The following is a 24,579-nucleotide window of genomic DNA, read 5'->3' as shown; positions in this document are numbered from 1 at the left end:
TCCCACAGCAGAACTGGAAATGGCACCACTTCTCTGGTCTCATCTCTAGAAATAAACAACCTGCTCTAGTTTTGAGCTTGGCCCTTCTTTCAGCAGGGAGTGGAACAGCAGCCTCCAGCCAGGCACAGGGATGAGCTCAGCTGCTCAGAGCACGGTGCTGGTCTGATCTCCAGATGGGCCGTTCCCTTAAGTGCTGGACTCCTTGTGGCTCCCTTCCAACTCAGAATTTTCTGTGATCCCTTGCAGCTCCATGACCCAAGCAGCCTATCAAGCATCATTTCTCACAAAAACACTTCATGGGAAAGTGCTTTGAGAACGTGTGCCTTTCAGTTTTCAGAGCTCTGCAACGCAGCTGACACGGGTTCCTCACTCAAGCCTTTGTTGTGCAGCAGACAAACACCAAATAGCCCACTGTCAGTGTGGAATAGATGACTTGGCTCTTCAGAACACAGCTCAGACAAACAGGAGGGAGATTCTAGTGCCACACACAGAATTTTGTTTCAGAACCCGCCTGTGATGCTGTCGGAGGCTGGGTGCTTTCTACAGATCTGAGATCCTCAGAGCTGCCCCAGAGTTTCTAGCAAACAAACTCGATGCTTTCATTTTACACCAGAAGCATCACAGCTATCTGGGAAATCTCCCTCCCACACCCCACAGTCTGTATTTTGGGTGGCTTGATGAGCTCACCACCATACAGTTACTAAGGTTAAACAATGCTTTTAAAAACTCTCATGTAAAAGCCACTGAGGTCAACTTTTCAGCTCAGGCAGGCTTTGACCAGCTTCAATACAGAGAAACAAAGCAGTCAAAATAAGAGGAGCAAAAGAAATTGTCCATCTTTTGTCCCCTCTTAACCTCACACTGCCAGACCCACCTACAGCTGCTCCCATCCTACCAGGCCCTGCTGCACTTGTGTCCTTGCCTTTCCCAGTTTCTTCAAAATCCTAAGATGATCTCCTCATGAAGAGAGACACCAATAGACACTGCTTCTTGCTCTGCCTGCCTCCACAGCACATCCCAAAGGCGATGCAGGAGAGCCAGGAACACCTGGGCAGCTGCACATCCCTTGTTACAACACTGGTGCAACATGAACAGTCACAGGGGTCAGGAAAGGAACTTCTAAAAACAGTAACTGCAAAGAAACATCAGGGATCTGCATCCTCCTCAGTCCTGGGGGGTACAACAGAGAAGAAAACTTCACAAGAAGTACAACAGGCCTCTCATCCAAATACATTCCAAACAGGAAAGCCAGAATAAAGTGGAACCATGGGCTTCCCCTTTCATATTCCCCCAGAAGAAGCTGTTTCAATTCCATTAACCTGAAGGCACAGCGAGTCCAACTTCAGCAGCACCTCCAGGTTATGTAGTAATTAAGACACTTAAATGGAATTTTCTTGTTATAATAAGCCAGTTTCCCACAGCTGCCTCAGGAATAGAGAAGAGCACCTGAAACCCAGGTGGAGTTTCTCCTTTTACACAGTGATCTGCACCTCTCCCACGTGGAGAGGTGTGGCTGCACAATTTCATAACAAAGTAATACAAGGCTGTGTATTTTTACAAGGAAGTGATAGGAGAGATTTGTTCATGCTGCATATCCAAGGAGCTTCCAACACCAAGCCCCTTTTTGCTTTGTTTTGTCACAGTTTCTAATCAGAAGCTCTCCTGGTAGAAGAGGACCAATGTCAGCTTAGAGAATTGCTCATCTTCACAAGAGCCCACCCCAGAACCAGTTAAGGAAAAGGATCCCACAAGCTGCAAGAGAAGCTGGACAAGGCCTCTGGAGCCTGAGCTCAGGAGGGAAACTACCTGAGAGGGGAGGGCAAGGAGGCAGATTCTCCATGCTCATAAAAAAAGACAAGAGCACACCTTATTTAAAACCAACTCTTTCCACTCTCACGTTTATTTTTCCTAAAAACAGTCCTTGCAAACGTGTCTTGTTTCTCTTTACCAGTTCAGTGGCATTGCTGCAAGTACTCCAGGGCACATGACTCTGGGGAAGCAGAGGAAGTGTCCCACAACTCAGTCCCGTTTCCATAGGAAAAGCTGACTCATAAATCACATCATCCTGGAGATGCTGACACAGGTTTGTAAGGAGCATCCAAAATGACAAGTGCCAGGAGGAGGCTGGAGCCACCTGAGGGCTGGCAGGGCTGCCCAGCTCTAGCAGAGCAGGAGGCCCTCCTTGGTCGCCAGGCGCTGCCGATGGATCTTGTCCTGCTGCAGCTCCTCGTGGTTTGGGTGCCAGAGTTTCATGACAATCCTCTCAATGTTTAGAGCATAGACAGTGTGTGCAGGGATCACTTCTTTGTGCACCTGGAAATGCATGGTGGGAAACAAGCTGCACACTTAGCAGGGGATAACCCGCCCCTAGCACAGCATGCCAGCTCAGCAGTGGGAACACAGGGAGCCTCGCAGGGAAAGCTGCTCCCTGCCAGCACTGCCACCTCTTACACCACTTTCTAAGGGACTGCCATGGTAAGGCAGTAGTCATTTTGTTTGTGGCAATCAATAATTGGTCACCAAAACCATAGAAACAATTCTGACTAAACATGAGATGAGCGCTTGATTCCAGCTCTGGTCTGTATCCACAGCTGTGAGACAAAATCCCGAGGCCTGTTCACAACAGCAGAGATCAAGGGGCAATTTCTCACAGCTAATTTTAGACATTCAAACTAGGCAATGCCCCCACAGCTGCTAGAGAAGGAGGGAACCACAGCCAGCCATTTCCCCAACGAAGATCCACCCAGCTGACCTCAAATGCCTCCCTGGGGCTGGGGTGATCACGGCTAACCCACTGCACTGGCCTGCATGCCAGGACCAAGTGCTCCTCAAAGTATCCACGTGGAACATGAGGAGTGAGAAGGGACGTGCCAGGTAAGTTATTTTTGCTGCAGCACTGTCAGAATCTACCCAGCTCAGTCCTGGTGTAATCACTGCAGCCTTGCTGCAGAGGAAGAGTTCACCCATCTTGCACAGCTGTGAGAGAGATTTCCTCATCAGCTCTGTGACCAAGGGGACCAGAGCAGGCATTAAACCGTGAGTTAACAGTGGGAACAAATCAAAGCCAAAGAATCTGAGAGGCAAAGAAGGGAAGAGACTATGGGAAGAGAAAACAAATCCCCCCTGCATGCACCTAAACCACACCTAAGACCTGGCACCCAGGACAGCGCCGCTGGTGACACGAAGGTGTGACAGGACCAGCTTACCTGCAGAGCCTCAAAGAGGTCGTACATGTTGACTGGAGGCAGGGATGCTGGCAGGGTGTCCCCAGAGCAGGCCAGGAGCAGGGCTGCCTGCTGCTCAGCATCGTCAGGAGCGGGAGGGGGAGCCAGGCCCTGACCCGCCGAGGGCGTCGCGCTGCTCGGGGGGCTGGGGGCAGAGCAGGCAGGAAAAATCCCAGTCACAAAAGCAGCACCAGCTGTGGCTGTCACACAGCTGGGGCCCTGATGTTCTGCACCAGCTGATGTGGTGTATGTGTATGTATGTGTACATAAAGCCATTTCAGCTCTAATAAAAATTTCTTTCAAATTCCAGTTTAACAAGGAGCGTGGACTGACCCCCAACATGCTCCAGCCCTGCTTAAATGGTCTCAGTTGTGCAAACTTTTGTTACTTGCAGCCAATAGTTTCTAGCCAGCATAAAAATTAAGGCACAGACAACAATAAACTGAAACACTGTCCGTTAGGCAGAGTTGCTTGTAGTGTACAACCAAATCTTCAAACACCCACGACCTGTCAACTGCTAGGAGCTGCCACAGACAAACAAAACTGCCTTCTGTACACAGAAGTGTACACTGCACAAACTCTTTGAGACTCCCAAGAGGAGGACCTCGAAGCCCTGCTAGCTGGAAAGATGTGCCAAGGAACCACAAAGACATTTGGATGCAGGAAAGGACAGGATGGCAGTGTCCTGCAGCTCCTCCCTGACATTTCAACCCTGTGGCACAACAGCTGGGCCTCTACAAAGACAGAGAATTGCTGTGCTACTGGAGTTTCCAAAAAGCAGTCATAAACTGCTGGACAAGCAGAGGTGAGGGAGAGAGATGTAACATGAGATGTTAACACTGCTCTACAGTTCAGTGCTGGGAATCCCCACACTCCCACTCCTCCAATGCCTTCCTAGTGTGTGAAAGCAAGATACCATCAACACACATAAAGAAGAAACTAAGCCATGGAATAAATTTCAAGACTAGCAAAACCCATGTACATTATCAGCGTGCTGCCAGCTCCTTACCACTCAATTAAGTTGTTATAAGCAACAACACTGTTCTTCAGATACGGCTGAGGGTTGACATTGCTTCCAAAGGCATACTTGAAATGGCCATCCCTCAGACGATAGGCTTTCCTCCTGGATATCACAGAGGTCAGAATGTCCTTAAGGTGGTTCTGCAATGAAAAAACAGAGCTTGTGACATGTGCTGATTTATTCACTCGTGGCTAAAAGGGCCTCACCAACTGGCAAGACAGAAGCAGTGCTGCTATGACCACAGGGATCTAAAGATGGAAGGGCAGCAATATCTGGACAATCTACAGGATGTTTTCATTATCAAACACTTGGATACAGGGAACATGGCACTTCGTAAGCATCAGCCTGTGAACTATACTTTAATATGTGATGTCCTGCTTCAAATGTCAAAGGGGTGTCTTCAGTGCTAGGAAATTCCCAACCTCTGGTTAAGATCTCCTAACTGACACTAGATGTTACACTTGAACTGAAAGTCACACCCTGAAATGACAGTGAAAAGACACTCACTCATCTTTTTCATTTGCCTGAAAAGTGCTGGAGAAGGAAGAGTCTGAAAAAACAAAAGCAGACAACTTCTTAATTTGGCCTTACTCCCAGATGGGGAACTCAGGCTGGCCTCCACATGCTGAGCACAGAAAACCATCCACAAGCCAATGCTCCAAGCAGTGGCTGTGTCATTCCTGGGATCTGTAAAGTGATGCACCACCAATAGCCAAAGCCAAACCAGCTCTCACCTGCAGGTATCACCTGATCCTGCCCCTTCATGGCCAGGCCAGACCCTGTGCCTGTAACAGATTGCTTTTTATAGAATTGATCAAGCTGGCATTCCCATTTTGTCCCTGCTTTTAAGTGACAGGAACAGCATTTCCCACAACAGCTACTAAAGCATGCCTGGGGTACTGTGCAAGTACATCAAAACTAACACTTGCAGGCAGAAGTCCAAGACTTCACATCTAGGGCCTGAGATTCTCCATTCTCACAGTGCTCTGGGGCAACTGGAGAACAATCAGAGCAGCAGGTTCCCACCCCAGGCTGCACACAGAGCCTTTTGCTGCTGGTGTCACCAGCCCACTGCTGCCCCCCAGCCCAGCCTCACCTCCACAGCATAAACAACAGCTGTCACCGCCTCCTCGGTGACATTGTCCAGCCCGTGCTCATAGGCAGTGACAATCATCCTCCCTTCCAGCTGGCCACGTGTTGGGAGCATCATGGTGTGAGAGCACAGCTTCAAATCATCATCCTCCTGAGGATCCTTTGCCACGAACTGCTGGGCTCCCGACAGCGGGTTCTGAGGCTGGAACCGGTGCTGTCACAAACACAACGTTCAGGGGTAAGATAATATTCATTCAGACCCTTTGGTTCATCAAGGGGACATCCCTTCCCCAGTCAGAAAGCCTACACCTATAAAAAAAATCCTCAAAAAATCCTCCCCAGTGACTTGTGACTGAAGAAATTGCTAAGTCAGTGTTGGTATCCTTTCATTGGACTTGTCCAGTAGCACCCCAAACCACCTGAACTTTGGGTATCCACAACACACTGCAGCAAGTTCTACACAGCACATGAAGACTCACCTGCTCTGGTCTGCTCTGTACTTCCCTACCTGCTAGATTTGATTCTCCTGGGAGTCCCAAATGTGGTCAGTGACTGTCCTTACCTCCCTTCACACCACCCAGGCCAGTGACTGGACTTTCACATCTCTCAGACACCTTTTGTGTTGAAGAATTCTCATCTATTTAGTCATTTCTGGTACAGAAGGGTGTATTTTTTACTTACTATCTGTACAGTTTCCCTGCAGATTAAAACCCATGATCCTAAACTTGTGTGATTGATTCTTACACTTCTCTAATGCTTTAAACTTAGCCCAATTCCAGCACTGATTTCATACTCCAGCCTCCCTGTGTACTTTCACTACTGTAAGCAGCGCTATGTTACAGAGCAGCCACTGAGATAGATTATGACTATTTTACAAAACTGACTTGGTTATTTAGGGTAAAAACTCCTCACAGAACAGGAATTCATACCAGAAGGTGGCATTTCCCAGGCCACAGGTATTCCAGCACAATTCCTTGGCTGCATTGTGTCTCAAGCTCTGAATGCCTGTGATTGTTCCTCAGACCCCTGATAAAGAGGGGGAACAAAGCAAATGGAAATTATTGATCCTTGAGCCCAGCCATGTGCTTGGCCCAGCTCTAACCCACAAGGGAACAAGACTCATCATACTCCCACAACTCCTGACCCTTTACTGCCTCTGGAATGGAGATTGCTGCAAGGCTCTTATGGGGCACCAGGACAAACACACACACTTTAAATAAGAACCATGAATATGCAGCAAAGTGGATTTCTCACATCTTAGTTTCAGGGGAGAAAGAGGGGCTGCTTTAGTCAAAGGACAGTGTGGCATTTAACTCAGAGTGAAAAACCTATCCACCCACTGCTGATGTGAAAGCAGGTTTCCCTCCCCACAATTCTAAAGCTTGATGCTTTCATTACAGGAAAGTCACATGCCTGGAAAAAAAAAATACCTCCAAAACGTAAGCAACTCTCAAGAGGAATGTGGTTTGGGAGAGGGGAAGTCAACTGGGATTGACCTGTGGTCATTCACAGCTGTTATTCTGACCAGTGAGGGAAACATTATGAAATACCAAGGCACTTCCAAGTTCACACTAGTCAGGAATTCCACTAGTACCAGACAAGCCCATTTATCATAACATGCACTTCATACAGTGCTTACTGCCAAGCATTCCTGAACACGTGTATAAACACACACTGGAAATCTGCTGTATCCTAGGGGGAGTGAGTAAATCAAACTCTTAAGATTTCCACTACACCACAACTTGCTGCTCAAGCTCTCATCTACTGAACTGAAGAGTTACAGTGAGGTTTGAAGACAGGCAAGATAACACAGACAGAATTCAGAACACCACAGTTCAGCTTGCAGCTGTGAGCACTGCAAAGTAATTTGACAATTTCCAGCCTTTCCAATTTGGAGCCTTCAGCTGGACTTGCATTCCTTTGGAGCACTGGTCTGTGAGGCACACACACAGAGTGCCTAATCATAGTCCCTAAAAGGGCACTTTGCACCTTGTCAAACCCTGCCTGTTGAAGAGAGTGCCTGAATAAATAAATAAATGGTAAATTACTTGTTTTAGGAATTTGGCAGATGTGTAAAGAGGGCCACAGACACTTACATCAAACTTTTGGCGAACAGAAGAAATCTTTTTCTTCCCTTTAGGTTTTCCAGGTTTAGTTGCAGAGCCACCTGGCCATGGCAGGGATCCAGCACCTTCTACAAATTGAAAAGAAAGAAACAAAACCAAAACAAAATAAAACAACAACCAAACAAAACCACTCAGTTGGTGTTGCTGATCAACAGCCATGGAACAAAGGAAGGTCTTTTAAGGGGAAAACACTTTTGGCAGCCCCTTGCTACTTTGACTCACTCACAGCACCCATGACTTATGTAGCAATTTCTGCCCACACACCACACAAAACCCATGGTGAAAGGAGAGAGAGATGCACAGCCTGTGAGAAAATCCTAAAGGAAGGAACAAACCATTTATTCCATCAGGAAGGTAAGAGCTTGCCTGGAGGTGGGTTCTCCTCTCAACCACTCCTGGATCAGGCCAGACGCTAAAACCATGTGAATTGAGCAGTCTGACTCCCCAGTTCTCCTTCAGCTTCAGCAAGCTTTGTCACAGATCCTTATTAAACATCACAGCTGATTGTTCTGTTACACTGAAGAGAAGGAGGGGGGGAAGAACTGCAGAGGCCACTGAGCCCAGGAACAGGATGTCACTAATGTAAACAAATAGCTGAAAAAGAGGTTCCTGTTTGGTACCAATAAATAAATACATTTGGTCACATCATCAGCTCAAAAGTCCACGAAATGCTGTCTGACAGCTACACCTACAGCAGTCCAAACCACATCCTGATAATCACACAGCTCTTGGCAAGGACAGCCAGCCTAGCAAATTTCCTGCTGGCAGGTTTCCAGCATGTTTGAGCAATTAATTCCTTCAAGAACATTGGGAACACTGGCTTAGGACAGCAGTGCATTGGATGTGTGTGTGTGCTTGCTGGCAGGGAACAAATGCAACTCAGAGACTGGGCAGCCCCCTCGTGGCTACAGAGCAGCCCCTGCTGTGTGCCTCCAGCACCCTCCTCCCCTGGTTTGGCACTCGAGTGAGTGTCCTTTTCCTCCGGAGCAGAGCATGCCCTGAGCGTGCCCCACCTCCAGGGAGCTTGGACAACTCACCCTGAAGGCAATTCTGACAGCACAGCAATGTCTTGGACATTCCCTGGCCACAGCTCAGCCAGAATGTGCCATTTCCTCCAGACAGGGACAAGAAGTGACAGCAGCCATTCCACATCTCAGCATTGAGCCTCACTGAGCACTGACCCACACCCAGCTGTGGTTCTCTCCTGTCTCACCATCTTCACACCAATCTATGGGTTTATCTCTGGCTGGCCCAACTATGCTTAATTTGCTGAAGTCAAGAATGAAGTATGTTTAATTTGCTGTAGTCAGGAATTCACAAAAGAGTTATAGCACAGTCCTGTTTGTAAGGAATGAGGCTGTCTAGAAGTCCTTGGCTTGGGGGAGCTCCCCACATTCACAGCTGGAGCACAAGCACCGTGTCCTCTGCTATAGAAAAAAAATTTCTATCAGGATCAGGCTCAAGTAAAGGATTCAGGTGAAATTTCTGCATTTCAGCTGCTAATAAGGAATTAGAAGCAACCCCCACACACAGAGAGGGCACATTCCCCCTAAATTTTTTTTTAAAAAAAGCTGACCAAGAAGTCTAGCTCCATCCTATTAGAGAGGTGGGAACCCATAGCCTACAAACCCTGTTGTCAAAATCCACTGGTCAATGAAATAAATTAAAAGCTAAAAAATAAAATCTCCCCAGAAACTGTAAGGATGGTGTCACTACCCATCAATACATCACAGGAGAGGCCCTAATAATGTGGAGAACCACATCAAGTATTACACAGCTCCTTCACAGCCTCATTTGTGACCAGAAAAAGTGCAATGGATGGAGATGGAAATTGCAAACACTCTTTTCTCTGACAATGTTCTGCAGATATAATAGGTTACAGCTAAGTCTGAGTTCTTAAAATAGCTTTTTTAAGAAAAATAATAATTTTTAAATTTTAAATTAAACGGAAACTAAATTTTTAGGCTTTGACAATAGATCTGAAAGATGCAACTTAATTGAATCTCAACGTGCACATTTAACAAGAACTTAGCCAAATCAGCTTGAAACAAGGAAAAGGGGAGATACAATCTCCTATTCCCCACTATAATGAGCCCATAGCAGAATTTTTGGTTCCTTTTCCAGGTTTTCATATTACCAACCCTGACTTGCACTAGATGAAGAAAGCAAAATTTCCCTCTAGCATTCTAAGAAAACCAGTACTTGCCGTCCTGGCCACAAATGACAAGGCTGGGTTGGCTCAGGCATGAAACTTCAGAGATGTCTGCAGCTTTTATTTAATCTTGCTGGCAAAGGAATCAGACCTTAACAAGCCACAGCAGTGGCTGCTGCTGCTCTGCCTTCAAAGATCAGCAAGAGATAAAAACCATTTTTCTAGGAGCTGACACATCTCTGCATGGCACCATCGTGGTGGCACCAGCCAGTCCAGACAGAGCCTGCCAGGTCTGCCTGATGTGCTACGTGAGGAAAGGACAAAGATGCAGGGAAAGTCACCACAGAAAGCAGCAGCCAGAGAGAAAACACACATTTCCCATGCCTGTTTACTTGATATTCATTTTGGAGGGGGTTGTTTGTTCTAATCTTCTTGCAGGAGCAAGGGTTTTGGTCACATATTCTGCTGACTCTGCCAAAGACTCACACTCCCATTTTCTTACTTTTCCTCACTTCTCAGTTCCCTAGAGAGAAGCAAACACAAGCAACCTGAGCCAATCTCACATCTGAAAGCCCTCTAAGCAAAGCCTGTGGACAAACCTGATGAACTCAAATGCTCCTGTTATTCCACATGAGCTCTAATTCGCTGAATCATCTCTTAATTGGCTCCACACTACTACTAAATAAATTAAATCCTTACATCACTAACTCAAGTGTTTGCAGTTGTCTCAGTTTTAGTGCTAACATTTTAGCTAAGAAAGGAGGGAACAGTTCAAGCAAGGTACAAATTAACTCATTAACCTTGCTACCCTGAGTGCTTGCAACTGTCCAACAAACAAGGTCAGCTCAGTGAGCAAGCCCATGCAAGATTAAGAAAGGATTTAAACCAGAGTTCCTCTTGATGAAATTTTTGATGAAATTTTTGGGGAATAAAGAAATCCCAGCATGCTGGTTTGGGGTGGAAGAGGGTTAATTTTTCATAGTAGCTTGCACAGGATGATGCTTTGGATGTGTGCCAAGAGCAGTGTTGGTAACACTGGGATGTTTTCATTCCTGCAGAGCACAGAGTTGAGGGATTTGTTCCTCCTCACTCCACCCCATTGAGAGGGGACACAGCCAGGAGAGCTGACCCCAACATGCTCATCCTTCACATCAGAACAGACAACACAGCTCCCTCCCTCTGCACCACTAATCAATGTCCCGTGCCACAGAGGCTGAGGAACTGAGATTTGAAGTTGTTTGGGTGACCAACAGCCTGAGCAGATGAGAGGGGGAAATACAAAGAATCCTCAAAAAGGGTGACATGCACCATTCACCCCTAAATCCCAGGTGAAAACACTACTACAGCTGGGGTCAGACGGGTTTGTCTGCATGGTTCAACATGTGTTATACTCACTCCTGACAAATACCTTCCCCAAGGGCTCTTATTCTGATGCAATACAACATCAAGTACAATTTTACCACACGATTACTTTTTTAAATACAGAATAACATTTTAAGAATGGTTCTTTCCCCTTGTTTCTCACAGCAAGGTGGAAAGTACATGCATCAGTAAACCCTTGTGATGGCATGCCAAGTGCCTCAAAAACACTTCTTTAAAGTCACTCATTTCCATGAATCATGAAGTAAACACCTTCCACCCAAAAGACAGTGGTTGAAACAAAAGCCTGCTAGCTTTCCATTCTTATATAGAGAAAACAAAAGAAAAAAAAAGAGAGATAAGAAAAAAACAAACAAACTACAACAAAAAAAAACCTAGCAGGTGTCAGACTGGCATCTAGCGGAAAGAAAAAGAAATCTAGATGTTAACAGCTAGTATTTTCTAGCACTCATACTGCATTTTCCTGGGCTTGCATGTACCACCCTACACCACACACAGCTGATAGTGAGATCTTGCCTGCAAGAGATCTCTACCAGTCAGTGGCTCAGAAAGAGTTACCTCAGCACAGATCAGCTCCCAGATCATTGGGAGACTCTGCACTAATCTGTGGACAGCAAAACTGAACCTTAGAAGGGACTAGCAGAATGCACTGTGAGCTCCAGAGCACCAAACCACATCTTTAAGAGCACACAGCCATGATTAAACTGACTTATTTCAAGCTGGCTTCTGCAATCTGAGGACACAGAGCTAGCCAAAGCTCGCCTAAAATCCCTGGAGGTGACCAGCACTGGGAAAGGATCCTGGCCAGCTGGCTCACCACTGACTGCTGAACCAGGGTTCTTGAGAGCTCTGGAAAGAGCAGCTGCAATGGAACAAGAGAAAACCTCCAGGGAGTTGAAATTCAAGAAGGTCAGGCAGGAAATAATAATGAGCTTATGGAAAGCACCTATGGAGCAGCACCCTGCTCTGTGCTGAGGCTCCTGCCTTCAACACCATCCTGAACAGCCTTCAAAAAGGGACACCTGGGAGGGTTTGCTGACAAATCCTGACCAGACAGATGCATGCCATGACTAAGTGGCACAAAGAGACTGGACAAAGAGACAAATGCCATTCAGAGCTGAGCCCAGAGCGTGCACACAGGAATAACAAACCCAAACCTCAGCCACATGGCAAGAGATTCTAGCCTGACCACTGCCTCTCAGAAGCTGTGAACCCCAGCCCAACACTCACAGCACCTCACTGCTGAGCTCAGAGAGCAGGCACTGAGTCCCTCCCCCTCCTCAATTAGATTCAGGTGATAATCAAGGGAAATCACTGTTCCTGTGTGCTCTTTTTAAAATCCAGCTGTAATTAATTACCCAAAGTTAAAAGCAAGGAGCAGAAGATTGAGACAAAAACCTTTGGATTTAGATGAGTCCAGACCCCTAAAGGGAACAAGTCTAGGACACACAAGGTGTTTTTTGAAGTTCAATCAAGAGCAAACAAACCAAGTTTGGAGGTGGGGGCAATTAACAATTAATTAGCACAGCTGGTAGAGTTAAGGACCAGCTCCAACACAAAAACCTGTGGGCATGCATGAATTTTGTAGGCACTATTTCCTCTAGCTACAACAGGTATTCTCTTAAAAGTCTTGTCTCTCAGCCCATGTCAGCTGTAACAATTTTCTCTCCCTTCCTACACAGCAGCTCCACATCTTGAATTGCAGCTCAGTTGCCTTTGCTACCACATCTTTGGGTTGAGAGGTCTTTTGGAGACCAAACAAAGCACATTCTAGACACTCACAAAGTTAAAATGTTATTCTAGATGCTCACAAAGTTAATATTTTAACTATCTGCAGACGACTGGGTTAATTTGTCATAGCTCAACCGAGGCTCCCTGTAAGCACTTTTCTATCAGATATGTACTTAAAATCAAGATCAGTCAGGAATACTCAGCTCTCCACAATGACCAGGAGCAAAATTCAGAGGAGAAAGAGGTAAGCAAAGCACATCAAAGAGAAAGTTGCATCAGACACCTAATCCAGAAATCAACCCAGATTATCACAGGCAGCAATCCAGCATCAGCCTCTAACTAAGCACACACAGCTTGGTCACAGAAGGATCTCTACTGAAATCAGCTGAAACACTATTTGGCTACATTTTTACCTGTGTGGCAAAAAAAACCCCATGAATATTAAGGCTGAGAACATCGGGGTGCTGTGCACACACACCCCAAACACACCAGTGGCAGGCACAGCGCTACACCAAGTGTTTAATGAGGCTTCTCAGGACTCACCTGGGGCAGAAACCAAGATCTGGCACCGGGTGAGAATAGCCAGGAGGAAATCGTTGTGAGAGTGGACTGTGGAGAGAGAGAGACAGACAGACAGAGAGCTCATTAGCAGCTCATCAGTACCCAGAGGCACCCCCTCAAAGCCATCCTAAAGTAGCTCCCTAAGCTTTCCCACTGTTGTATTCATTTTCAATTTAGGTTTTTTTGAGAGTTTTCTTCTACTGGGCTGAGAATTTACCACTGTGACATCACCACAAAAGACACTACACACAGCAGGGAGACAACTGGGTCACCTCTCAGTGTTACACACACTGTTGTTATTCCTGTGTGTTACAGCTACTTGACAAGTCTGGTGTATTCAGGCAGCCAAAGGAGCAGCTGAACCTCTTGCCATGCAGGCACCCCCCACTGCAGCGCTTTTGGTTTTGCTAGAAAATCCACCAAAATGAGAACCAGCCCCACACAGATGAAGACAACTCAGATGGGTTCTAATAAAACAGGACTTCATTGCAGAGGTTTTCTGGAACATGGAGGAATTGTGCATGAGAGAAAGTGAAAACAACTTCAGAGGCAGGATCAGAGGGTTACAGGATCCTCTTTGGAGTCTGAGCACCAAAAAACTCCCTGCCCTTCCCTACAGAGATCACGAAGCCAGAGCCCCCACGAGGAGCTCAGCAACACCCAGCCACGTTTGCAGACACACCGAGGAGCAAGGATGGAGGAATCTCACCCTCCAGCACTCCCAAAGGCCAGGAAGGACCTGCACGCTGCAAAAGCACCCAGGTGAATCCAGGCCTCCCTCCCCTACTTCAGCTACCACCAAAGGAAAAGTACACAAAGGATTATGTCTCCACAGTGACATAAAAAAAAATAGGGCTTTTTGGTTGCTCGATCAGCGCGTTTTACATTTTTAACACATTTTAACACAACTACAAATCGCCGAGGTTACACAGGGACTTCCCCATACAGGTCCAGGCACCTCCCACCATTTTAACCCCACTGCTGCCGGAGCCCCGGCCTCCGCTGTTTCCCTGACAAGCACCGCAGAGCCTGGAGGAGCTTCCCAGGCCTGGCAGGGAAACACCAGGGGTTATTTTACCATTGTCTTGCGTGAGAAGCCTGCGCGCTTCCAGGTCAAACTCCTCCTTACTGATCTTCTGCTTGAACCAGAGCTTCAGGTTGGCCCAGTACCTCGGGAAGAGCAGGGGACACAGAATGAGTGCGGCTGGAAAAGACCTCCGAGACCACCCAGATCAACCTGGCACCACCACTGTGTCAGCCAGAGCACTGAGCACCTCTGGGTGATGCCTCAAGTTCTGGCTTTCGTATTTCCCAGGTTCTGTAGTGCACTGGTAACTCTGAGCTCCATATGAAGTGTCAGCCAGTTCTCCTCACAGCTCAGGCACACACAACAATCCTTTTCCAGCCCCACAACCAAGGACACCGCTGCAGCTCCAGCCCCAAAAAGCACAACCAGCAGCGAATGGAGGAGAGCAATCTGGGAGGATGGGACTGCATCACCTGCAGCTGGAATGGGACAATGAACCCCAATACGGAAACAGAAAAAAACTTATAAAAATGTGAAAACTGGTGCCTCGGAGCTCATCTTGGGCGTAGCTTTGGCCAGGCTCTTGCACTGCCCAAGGTGCATCCTCTGAAGGCCTTTTAATAAATTCCTACTTTATTCCTTTAACTCTCTGTACCCCTGTTCTAGGTCGCCTCTGAAGGCATCACGGTGCGGTGTAGAGGAGGAGAAGCGCCGTTCCCACACCGGGCAGCAGCGCCGAGCTTTGACACAGACACAGCAGAAACGGGAGGGGCCGAGAGGGTCTCGCAGCGCTCAGCCCCGGCCCAGCCCCGCAGCCCGCGCTCCCTGAGGGCACTCACTGCTTCACGTTCTCGCCCAGCGCCTCGCTGAGGCTCTTCTTGGCCGCCTCCAGCTCGCTCACGTAGGTCGCCATCACCGCCGCCGCCTCAGAGCCGTCACGTGCCCGCCGCTCACGTGGCCGCGCAGGGGGCGGTGGCGGCGCGCAGGCGCAGAGGGGGCGGCGGCGGCTCCGGGAGTTGCACCGGGAGCTGCACCGGGGATTGCAGCGGGAATTGCACCGGGAATTGCACCGGGAGCTGCAGACATGCCGGGACTGCTGCTGGGGGATGAAGCGCCCAACTTCGAGGCGGACACCACGCAGGGCCGCATCCGCTTCCACGATTTCCTGGGAGACTCGTGAGCGCTCGGGGATGCGGCGGGGGCAGGGGGCTGGGATGCCCGGGATACCGGGGAGCAGGGACGGAGCGGCACCGCTCACCGCGCTCCTTCCTCACGGGCCGCTCCCGTGTCACACGGCTCCCGGGGTTGGCTCCAAAATGCGGGGATTTCTCGTGGGAACGGGGCCGGACACGGCGGGACTGGCGGGGAGCGCGGTGGGGAGTCCCCATCACCCCCGGGGGGCGAGCAGAGCCCTGAGGGAGGAGGCAGAGCCAGGCCGGGCCCGAAGGCCGGGCCGGGCCCGGGGGCCAGCTCGGCTGTCACGGCCATGCCGGGGGTGCCAAGGTGTGCGGGGACAAGGGGCTCCGGTCCTGCTGGGGCTGGGGAGCCTTCGGGCAGCATCCCCCACCATTCTCCGCTCCCGGCAGCGCTTGGCGGGCTGGAATCGGCCCCTTCTGTCGGCATCGTGAGCAAAGGGGGGGGGAAAAAAGAACCCTCCGAGCTTCAGGCCTTCGGGGGCTGGCCTGGTGACACACGTGGCGCCTTTCTCCTCGGTTTGGAGCCGCACTCGGTCCCTCCAGCCGCATTCCCAAATCTCTCAGGCAGGGCTTTCCCCCTCTGCTGTGCTGCTGGGAGCCGGCTGAAGGTCGGTGCAGGAAGATCTGTGCGATCTGAGCTGAGAAATGCTGCAACAAGTCTCTGGCAGGGAATTCCAAGCGCTGAGGGTGGCTTTGCTTTAGCCCCTGAGAGGCTTTTTTCTCCATCCCGTCCTGCTGCTTTTCTCTGCGCACCTGTGAAGTGTAGGATTGGTATTTACCTGCTCTAAAGACTCCAAAATCCATTGCTGCCAAGCTCTGGGCAAAAAATCGAGGTGGCTGTGTCATTTTAAGAGAAGCCACAAAGTGATTTTAAGTTTTGGCCTCTCCTGCTAGTTGATTAATTCTTACCTTTTCATGAGGTGCAGCTGGGTTGAGGCTTGGTCCTGTCCCGTTCTTTTGAGTTGTATGATGTGCATGTGTGTGTCCCCTCGTGGAGATGAGGTGTAGGGGGTGGTGGCCAGCTCCTGGGTCAGTGGCCATCCCCGCAATAACCTGGCTGGTACCTGCATCCCCTCACACCTGGGGTCTCTGAGCTACAGCGTGCACGTGGCTCCCCCAAACTTCCTCACACATGTTCACCTCCGTGTCAAAAACCACGGGCTATTCCAGCATCTCCTGTAGGATCCTACAGGATCTCCAGGATCCTACAGGATCTCCCAGAGGGAGAGTGGGGAACCAAGTGCAGGGAGTTTCCCAGAGCAGGGCTTATCTCAGGGAGGTTCCTGGTGATAGGGAAGGAAGAATTGCCAGCACATCCTTAGCAGAGAGACGAGCTGTTCCCGCACCCCACGCCGTGCAGCCTGCACAGCTTTTCATCTGCAGCACAAACCAGGAGGACCCCTCACCTTCACAGCAGCTCCCTCCCTCCCTTTTCAGGTGGGGCATCCTGTTCTCCCACCCGCGGGACTTCACCCCCGTGTGCACCACGGAGCTGGGCCGGGCGGCCAAGCTGGCGCCGGAGTTCAGCAAGCGCAACGTGAAGATGATCGCGCTCTCCATCGACAGCGTGCAGGACCACCTCTCCTGGTGCAAGGTACGGGCTCTGGGGAGGCTTCAGGGGCAGCTCGTGCTGCTGCCTCACTGCAGAGAGCACAGGAAAAGCCCAGGCAGGTTTGGAGGCACGTGTGGCACACCCCAAAGCGTGGCGGTGCTGAAGTTCAGAGCAGGAATGGGGAAAGTCTTCTCCATCTTCATGGAGCACCCCACAAAGTCCAGGGTGCTCTGTGAGCTTTGGTGCAAGAGGAAAACAATGTTACTGCTGTCCCACCGCTCGCTGAAAGGGTTAAAACGTGTGGAGGTGATGCCAGAGCCTCAGGGGAATCCAGACCCTCTGGAAGTTCTGTAATAAAAAAGGAAAAGAGGCATCAGAAGTGAGGAGGGAATTGCAGTTCATGCTTGGGCAAGGAGGAGAAAACAGAAGACAGACAGAGAGATATGTTAAATATAATATGTTAAATAACATACATAAATTAAAAATAATTGTAAAAAATTAAAATAATTACAATAATTTAATTTAAAATTAATATCAGTATTAAATTTAATATTAACAAATAATTAAAAATTGAAATATAACTTTAATAATTTATGTCTTAATGATTTAATTTTATTTAATTTCTTAATTATTAAAATGATAAATAATTGTTATGTGGTATATTTTTATTTAATTTCTTAATTATTAAAATGATAAATTATTATGTGGTATATTATATATTGTATAATTATAAATTTATTTATAAGTGTTAATAGAATAATAAGATTTATTTAATGATTTAATAAATATTGGTATGTTAAATATAAGACATACATTAAATATAAAACCAGAGATAGGAGAACATTAAATGTAAAAATGAATGTGAGGGAGTGTTAAAGGATGGGAGTGGAATAACTCGATGAAGGAACATGCAAGAAGCTAAAGAAATATTTCAAAGGCAGCAGCCTGTATGTGCTGCCAGGGAGAATGGTTCCAGGGCTTGAAGTGGTAGGGGTCAAAAATGAGTAATACTAAAATGAGTATTTGAGACAGAAATGGCCATGAGTGAAAATCCTTAGGTGAATTACCTACCACTCTCTTAGCTCTTAAAATTAGGAATGTTCTCACGTATTTTCCAGGGATGAGAGGTGCAATAAGAGGCATTAAAAGTGAGAAATTTCTACACTTGGACGTTATTTCATGACTGAGTGGCTTTAGAAATTAACTAATTGCCTTATTGCTTAAATCAACCTTTGTACCTGCGTGGTGCATGGCCAATGTCCTCAGAAGGGCCTGGGAAAAGCAATGTGCAAATCCCAGTAAATGAGGTTTCTGTGCTGCTCAAACTGGCTGAAACCAGCAGTCAAATTAGCAAATTACATGTCATTAGACATAACAGAAAGTTTGCTTTGTGCTTCTGTAAGGAGACTTACCTGCTGGCTGGCTAAAGCTGAAGTGTGAGGGTGTTGCTGACTGCTGCAAAGGCTTTGAATTTGCAGCAAGTTTCCAATGAGGTCAGCATTGAAGGGCAGGCTGTTTCTTGCAGGAAAGCAGTAACTTGTGTCAAGGGTGGGAAGAGCTGAGCTCTCTCAGGGCCTGCAGGGGCTCAGCAGACTCAGGGGATCTGAAAAAGCCATGAACAACGAGCTGATTCTGCTGAGCCTGTGGAATTATTCAGCACTAGCTCAGGTGAAACCAGGAGAAGTTGCAGAACAGCCTCTGGATGCTGGCTGAGGGGAGGCAGAGCATGAAAGCCTTCCAGAAAAACCACGGAGAGGGCAGTGATTCAAACTGTGGTGAGCTCTCTGTGAGGCTGGGAGAAACCTTGGAGAGGTTTGGAAGTGTCAGCTCAGCACCTGTTAGAAAGAAAGAGGTGGAAGTCCTCCAGAGCAAAAGATCCAATTGGTGAGGACAAATCCACAGAAGGCTGGAGTGTTCCACCAGCCTGTGTTTCACTGGATTGAACTCAGAAGTCCTAGGAGTGAGCAAAACTTAGGGCAGAACCCTCTGTGCAGTGTTCCCAAACACACCTCTGCTTTTTCACTAAGCTGATTTTACCTGGAGCACAGCCTGCAAGGAAACAAGAGGGCAAGAGGGCTGGCTGAAATCCTGCATGGAACAAGGAAGGAACTTCTGCTTGCTTTGCTGCCAAATTTCAGTGGGCAGACAGGGCCTGGAAAGGTGGGGATGGAGTGCAGCCAATAATCCTCGTGTCCCTTTGTGCAGCTGAGCTTTCCAGCCAGAGATGTCACAGCTATTCTTAGCCATCCCTAGCCGAAAAACAGAGCCTTGCTCCAGGAATGGGAAGTGTAGCTCAGCCAGGGGTTGATCCCAAGCTCCCCAGTCAGGAGGTTGCTGCTTCTCCAAGGGCTGGATGAATGGCTGAGCTCCTGGAGCAGCCCTGGCTGGCACAAGCTGTGCATGCCAGAGGTTTCAGTGCTCTCCATGGCCACTGATAGCTGCACCTCGGGGAGCTGGTGGTGAATAAATCACTCTGGTGATGTCTGGTTTCAGCTTGGACTGTGGAAAGAAAATGAGTGACTAGGGAAGGTGTTTTATTGCAACACAGAGTGTGGTTTGTGAGGCTGTTCTCTAGAGCTCCCCATGTCATGAAATTACGTGCATTTTGGAACGAGTTACAGCCCATAGGATTCAGATACTGCTTCTCAGAAACTCTCTTCATCCTCCAGCCCCTGCTCTAAAGAGAGGGCTGGGTGGGTCTCATTTGCTGATGTCCATCTGTGGTCTTTCTCCTCAGCCATTTCTCCTCAGCTGAACTCTCCAGCTCTGCTTTCCTTCCCTGCTCTGCTCTGACAAGGCAGGTTTGCAGGACAACAGAAGCCATTCTTTGCTTCCTTCCAAGGCCATCCTGACCACAACCCAGCCAAGATCAGTGGCTGCTCTTTGCAGAGCTGTGGTGACACAGAAAGGCCTGGGGAGAAAACAAGCAAAGAGAGGAGCTGGAAAGGAAACATTTGGCCACGTGTGCACCACTTGACCTGTTTGCAGCATCCTGAGCAGCTGGGGCAGGGCTACAGCCCCTTTTGTCAGCACCAGCAGCCACAGGGGGCTCTGTTGGTGTTGGTTTGCTCTGAGCAGAGCCAAGGGGCAGCAATTTCCATCCCTGCCCTCCCTGAATTCCCTCTGAGCAGGGCCCATCCTGCTCCCCCCCAGAAGGCAGAGATGTGTACACTGAGGTTATCAGCTGAGCTGATAATGCAGCACAGCAAGGCAGGCTCACAGCAGCATTGCAGTCAGTTTTGTCTCCTTGTAGCATGAAAAGGGTGGAAGGAACAGGCTGCCCTGTTCTGGGGCAGGAATTCTACTTGCTCTGATGCTGGCAGCTGCTCTGCCTGTGCTGCCTCCTCTGAGCAGGCTCCTCCCAGCGCTGCTGGGGCTCAGGGTGACCTCTGAGAGCGGTACTGCAGAACCCAGGGGTAATTTAAATGCTCTGGTCGAGTCCAGACCAGGTTTGGAGATGCTCAAAATACTTTTTTTTTTTTGTATTTGTGAAGCAGGTCCAGTTTGGACTAGTACAGGGAGGAACCTCATAAACCATGTTCACAAGGGAGAGCCTGCAGGGCTGTGGAGGGGGATGGTTTTCTCTTCTGTGCCAGGCGTGGCTCAGAAGGGAGTGAGAAGTGTCCCAGCACCTGCACTCAGGTTTCCACTTTAGTTTTTTGAGAGCCTTTAATTAAGTAAGGTGCGAGTGACTCCTGAATTGGTCCCTTTCCACAAGACCTGGGACCTTTCTTTGTGAGCTGCAGGGCTGCTGGTTTGCTCTGCCACTAGAGAAACGATTCCTTAGGAGCACAGAGCAGTTCAGCTGTGACTCCAACACATCTGTCAGCAGTGCTAGATCCCGTGCTGGGAGAGAGCTGGGAGAGGGACACAGCTCTCAGTGAAAGGTGGTTAAACCTCTCTGTCACTGACACGGGCAGGAATTCCCTGCTGCTCTGTGCCCAGGCAAAGCAGCTGTTCCACGGGCTCTGAGCACAGATAGCCTAAGAACTGACCTCCAAGAACAAGGCACAGCCCAGCCTGGCACAAAGGTTTGTGGAAAGGTTTCTGGAAACTTCATGGAAGTCCATGAGCACCCAGCTGTGCTGTCCCAGCCTGAGACCTCCAGCCAAGCGAGGCGGGAGCTCCTGGATGCAGCTCCTGTTCCTGCCTGGCCTCTGTCTGTGGTGGTGCCACAGGAACACCCCACGGCTTTGTCTCTGCAGGACATCAACGCCTACAACGGGGAACAGCCTGCAGAGAAGCTGCCCTTCCCCATCATTGCTGACAAGAACCGGGAGCTGGCCGTCAAGCTGGGCATGCTGGACCCCGACGAGCTGGACAAGGACGGGATGCCCCTGACCGCTCGCGTGGTGAGTGCCTGTCCCACAGCACCAGTGCAGAACCATGGCCTGCCATCCTGCCCTGGGCTCTGGGGTGGTGTACCTGCATGGGCATGGCTGTCCTCAGGAGCTGCCATGACTTCCTTGGCCTGCAGCCATGGGTTGTGTTGGTGCCTGAAGTTCTGGCTTTTGTATTTCCCAGGTTCTGTAGTGCATTAGTAACTCTGAACTTCATATGAAGTGTCAGCCAGTTCTCCTCACAGCTCAGGCACACACAACAATCCTTTTCCAGCCCCACAACCAAGGACACTGCTGCAGCTCCAGCCCCAAAAAGCACAAATAACAGCAAATTGAGGAGAGCCATCTGGGAGGATGGGACTGCATCACCTGGAGTTGTAATTTAGTAATTTACCCACTGTGTAAATGGACCAAAACTTATAAAAGTGTGAAAACTCGTGACTCAGAGTTCATCTTGGGTGTAGCCTTAGCCAGGCTCTTGTACTGCTCAAGGTGTATTCTTTAAAAGGCTTTTTAATAAATACCTGCTTTATTCCTTTAAAGCCTCTGTTCCAGGCAGCCTCTCGAGGCAACAGTGCCATGGCAACCCACTGATCCTGGCTGTGCCTCTCCCAAAGTAATTTTTGTCAGTGCTTGGTTTGCTGGACTTTCCCTCTCCCCTCATGTGCTTGCACTAGAAGGGCACAGGTAGCAAAACAAGCTGGAGTTGAACACAAGAGCTCCCAGAGCAAAACCACATTCCCTGGGCATCAGTTGTTCTCTAGATCCCCTCCATGGCATCTCCCCTGTCCCAAAAGCTGTGATCAGGCAGCTCCCAGGAAAGGAAGGAGCACCAGGGCTGAGCAGGAGTCAGACAAGCATGCCCAGCCCCTGACACTGTGTCTCCCTGTGCTCAGGTGTTCGTTTTTGGCCCGGATAAGAAGCTGAAGCTCTCTATCCTGTACCCAGCCACCACTGGGAGGAACTTTGATGAGATCCTGAGAGTGGTGGACTCCCTGCAGCTCACAGCTTACAAGAAGGTCGCTACCCCTGTGGACTGGAAGGTGAGGAGCAGGGCAGAGCTCACAGCCAGGCACTGGAAACAGGCATGGAAATAGCAGCCAGGCTCCCTTGGAGGGTGGGGGAAGCAGCAGCTGGAGCCTCTGAAGGTTCCTGTTTCCTGCAGCTAAAGCTCCAGTGAATAGTGGAACATAAGCACAATCAGGAGCATAAGCTATAATATAATATTAATTATAATATTATATAAATATAAAATTATATTTATTTATTATATATAAAATATAAATATATTAATTATATAAGTGATAATAGACTATTAATTATAATATATTCTGTTAACATATAATATGTATTTATTATTATATATAATATATTATTAATATATAAATGCAATATAATATTTATTATGATTATATATTATTAATATTTTATTAATATATAGGCTATAATAGTGGAGCATAAGCATAATCAGGAGCATAAGCTATAATATAATATTAATTATATAAGCTACAGTATGATATCAATATATTATTAATATATAAAATATAATATTAGATTTATTATAATTATATATTAGGTATATGCTGTACTATTTAATATATTTTTATATTTATTATATGTGATATTAATATTTTATTAATGTATAGGCTATAATAGTAGAGCATAAGCACAATCAGGAGCATAAGCTATAATATAATATTATATAAATATAAAATCATATTTCTATTTTATATTTATATATATAAATAATATATAATAGAATATTAATATATTGTTTTAATATATAATATATATTATAATTATATTTAATATTATTTATAGATTATAATATATAAAATATATTTATTATTATATATTATGTTATTAATATTTTATTTATATATAGGCTATAATAGTGGAGCATCAGCATAATCGGGAACATAAGCTATAATATGATATCAATGTATTACATTATCAATATATGACATATATATTTATTATATTTAATAATATTGGTATATTTATAATATCTGATATATTATTTTATTTTTATCATTATATATTATGTTAATAATATTTTATTTAATAATAGGCTAGAATAGTGGAGCATCAGCATAATCAGGAACATAAGCTATAATATGATATCAATATATTACATTATTATGTAATGATAATATTATTAATAATATTAATTAATAATATTAATTATTATTAATTAATAATATTAATAATATATTATTAATATATGAAATAAATATTATATTTAATATTGTTGGCATATTTATAATATCTGATATATTATTGTATTTTTATAATTATATATGATGTTAATAATATTTGTTTATATATGGGCTAGAATAGTGGAGCTCCTTGCTGTTCCCACAGGAGTGCTGTGGCTGTGGGATGCCATTGGCAGGGCTGGCAGATGGCACAGCTCTCCCTCTGGACACCTCCCATATCTCCTGGTGTAGCTCCCCCTGTGCCCTCACTGCTGGCACCTGGGGACATGCCTGGGGACAAGGGCAGTGCCACCTGTGTCCGTCCCTGCCCGCTCCTCACCGTCCCCACTTGTCCCCATTTGTCCCCAGCCCGGTGACAGCGTCATGGTGGTGCCCACCTTACCTGACGAGGAAGCCAAGAAGCTCTTCCCCAAAGGAATCTTCACCAAGGAGCTCCCGTCGGGCAAGAAGTACCTGCGCTACACCCCGCAGCCAGAGTGAGGGCTGTCTGTCCGTCTGTCCGTCCTGCTGGGACGCCAGAGCCTTCCTGAGCCCGGCTCCTGCCCCTCTGACACAGCCTGGCACCGTCACGCTGCTGGTGCGGTACTAAACCAGCCCTCCTGTCCCTTCCACCCCCAGAGCTAACCCCGGCTGCGTTCCTGCCCGGCAAGGACGAGATGAGCAGAGCACTGGGGACTCTGGGGCTCCTGCTCTGGTGTCTGTCCCGTGTGTTCCCAGCCAAGCTTTTCCCAGGGCTGTGCTGAGGAGGGGTGTCCTGCTGGGACAGGGAGCTTTGGGGGCTCCAAGCTGCTGTGTGCCTCTCAGAGCAGCCATCTAACCTTTGGTCCCATGAGTAGGGGAGGAGCTGCAGAGCCAAATCTCTCACTTCTTAACTGCTTTCTCATCTCTTGCTGGAAGGTGATTGTTTTCAGGTTTTGTGGAAGAGGGAATTGAGCAAATAAACTGACCTTCAGTACTA

The 24,579-nt window shown here is 47.7% G+C and overlaps 2 protein-coding genes across 3 annotated transcripts in view; one reads left to right on the top strand and one right to left on the bottom strand.

The window, feature by feature from the left end:
- TADA1 (transcriptional adaptor 1) overlaps nucleotides 1-15,388 on the bottom strand; it is a 27,440-nt gene extending 12,052 nt beyond the window's left edge. Inside the window, exons 1-8 of one of the 2 annotated variants that reach the window (XM_023931830.2) lie at nucleotides 15,154-15,388; nucleotides 14,366-14,457; nucleotides 13,270-13,335; nucleotides 7,434-7,531; nucleotides 5,342-5,551; nucleotides 4,234-4,385; nucleotides 3,207-3,369; nucleotides 1,871-2,313 (exon numbers count right to left, since the gene is read on the bottom strand). In XM_023931830.2, coding sequence (XP_023787598.1) covers nucleotides 2,161-2,313; nucleotides 3,207-3,369; nucleotides 4,234-4,385; nucleotides 5,342-5,551; nucleotides 7,434-7,531; nucleotides 13,270-13,335; nucleotides 14,366-14,457; nucleotides 15,154-15,227 — 1,008 coding nt within the window. In that variant the 5' untranslated portion in view covers nucleotides 15,228-15,388 and the 3' untranslated portion in view covers nucleotides 1,871-2,160. Of the gene's footprint in view, nucleotides 1-1,870; nucleotides 2,314-3,206; nucleotides 3,370-4,233; nucleotides 4,386-5,341; nucleotides 5,552-7,433; nucleotides 7,532-13,269; nucleotides 13,336-14,365; nucleotides 14,458-15,153 lie in introns of those variants that run through there. The other variant, XM_023931829.2, reaches the window with a different exon arrangement.
- On the top strand, nucleotides 15,276-24,579 carry PRDX6 (peroxiredoxin 6). The gene is made up of 5 exons (XM_086842315.1): nucleotides 15,276-15,490; nucleotides 16,948-17,104; nucleotides 21,268-21,414; nucleotides 22,299-22,445; nucleotides 23,970-24,579. Exons 1-5 carry the CDS (start codon nucleotides 15,399-15,401, stop codon nucleotides 24,099-24,101), a joined length of 675 nt encoding a protein of 224 aa, XP_086698441.1. The 5' UTR covers nucleotides 15,276-15,398; the 3' UTR covers nucleotides 24,102-24,579.

Source organism: Cyanistes caeruleus, chromosome 9, assembly GCF_971803275.1.
Source record: "Cyanistes caeruleus chromosome 9, bCyaCae1.hap1.1, whole genome shotgun sequence".
In the NCBI taxonomy this organism is placed as follows: domain Eukaryota; kingdom Metazoa; phylum Chordata; class Aves; order Passeriformes; family Paridae; genus Cyanistes; species Cyanistes caeruleus.
Note: the sequence above shows the minus strand (reverse complement) of the source record. Positions and strands in the feature narration are given on the sequence as shown.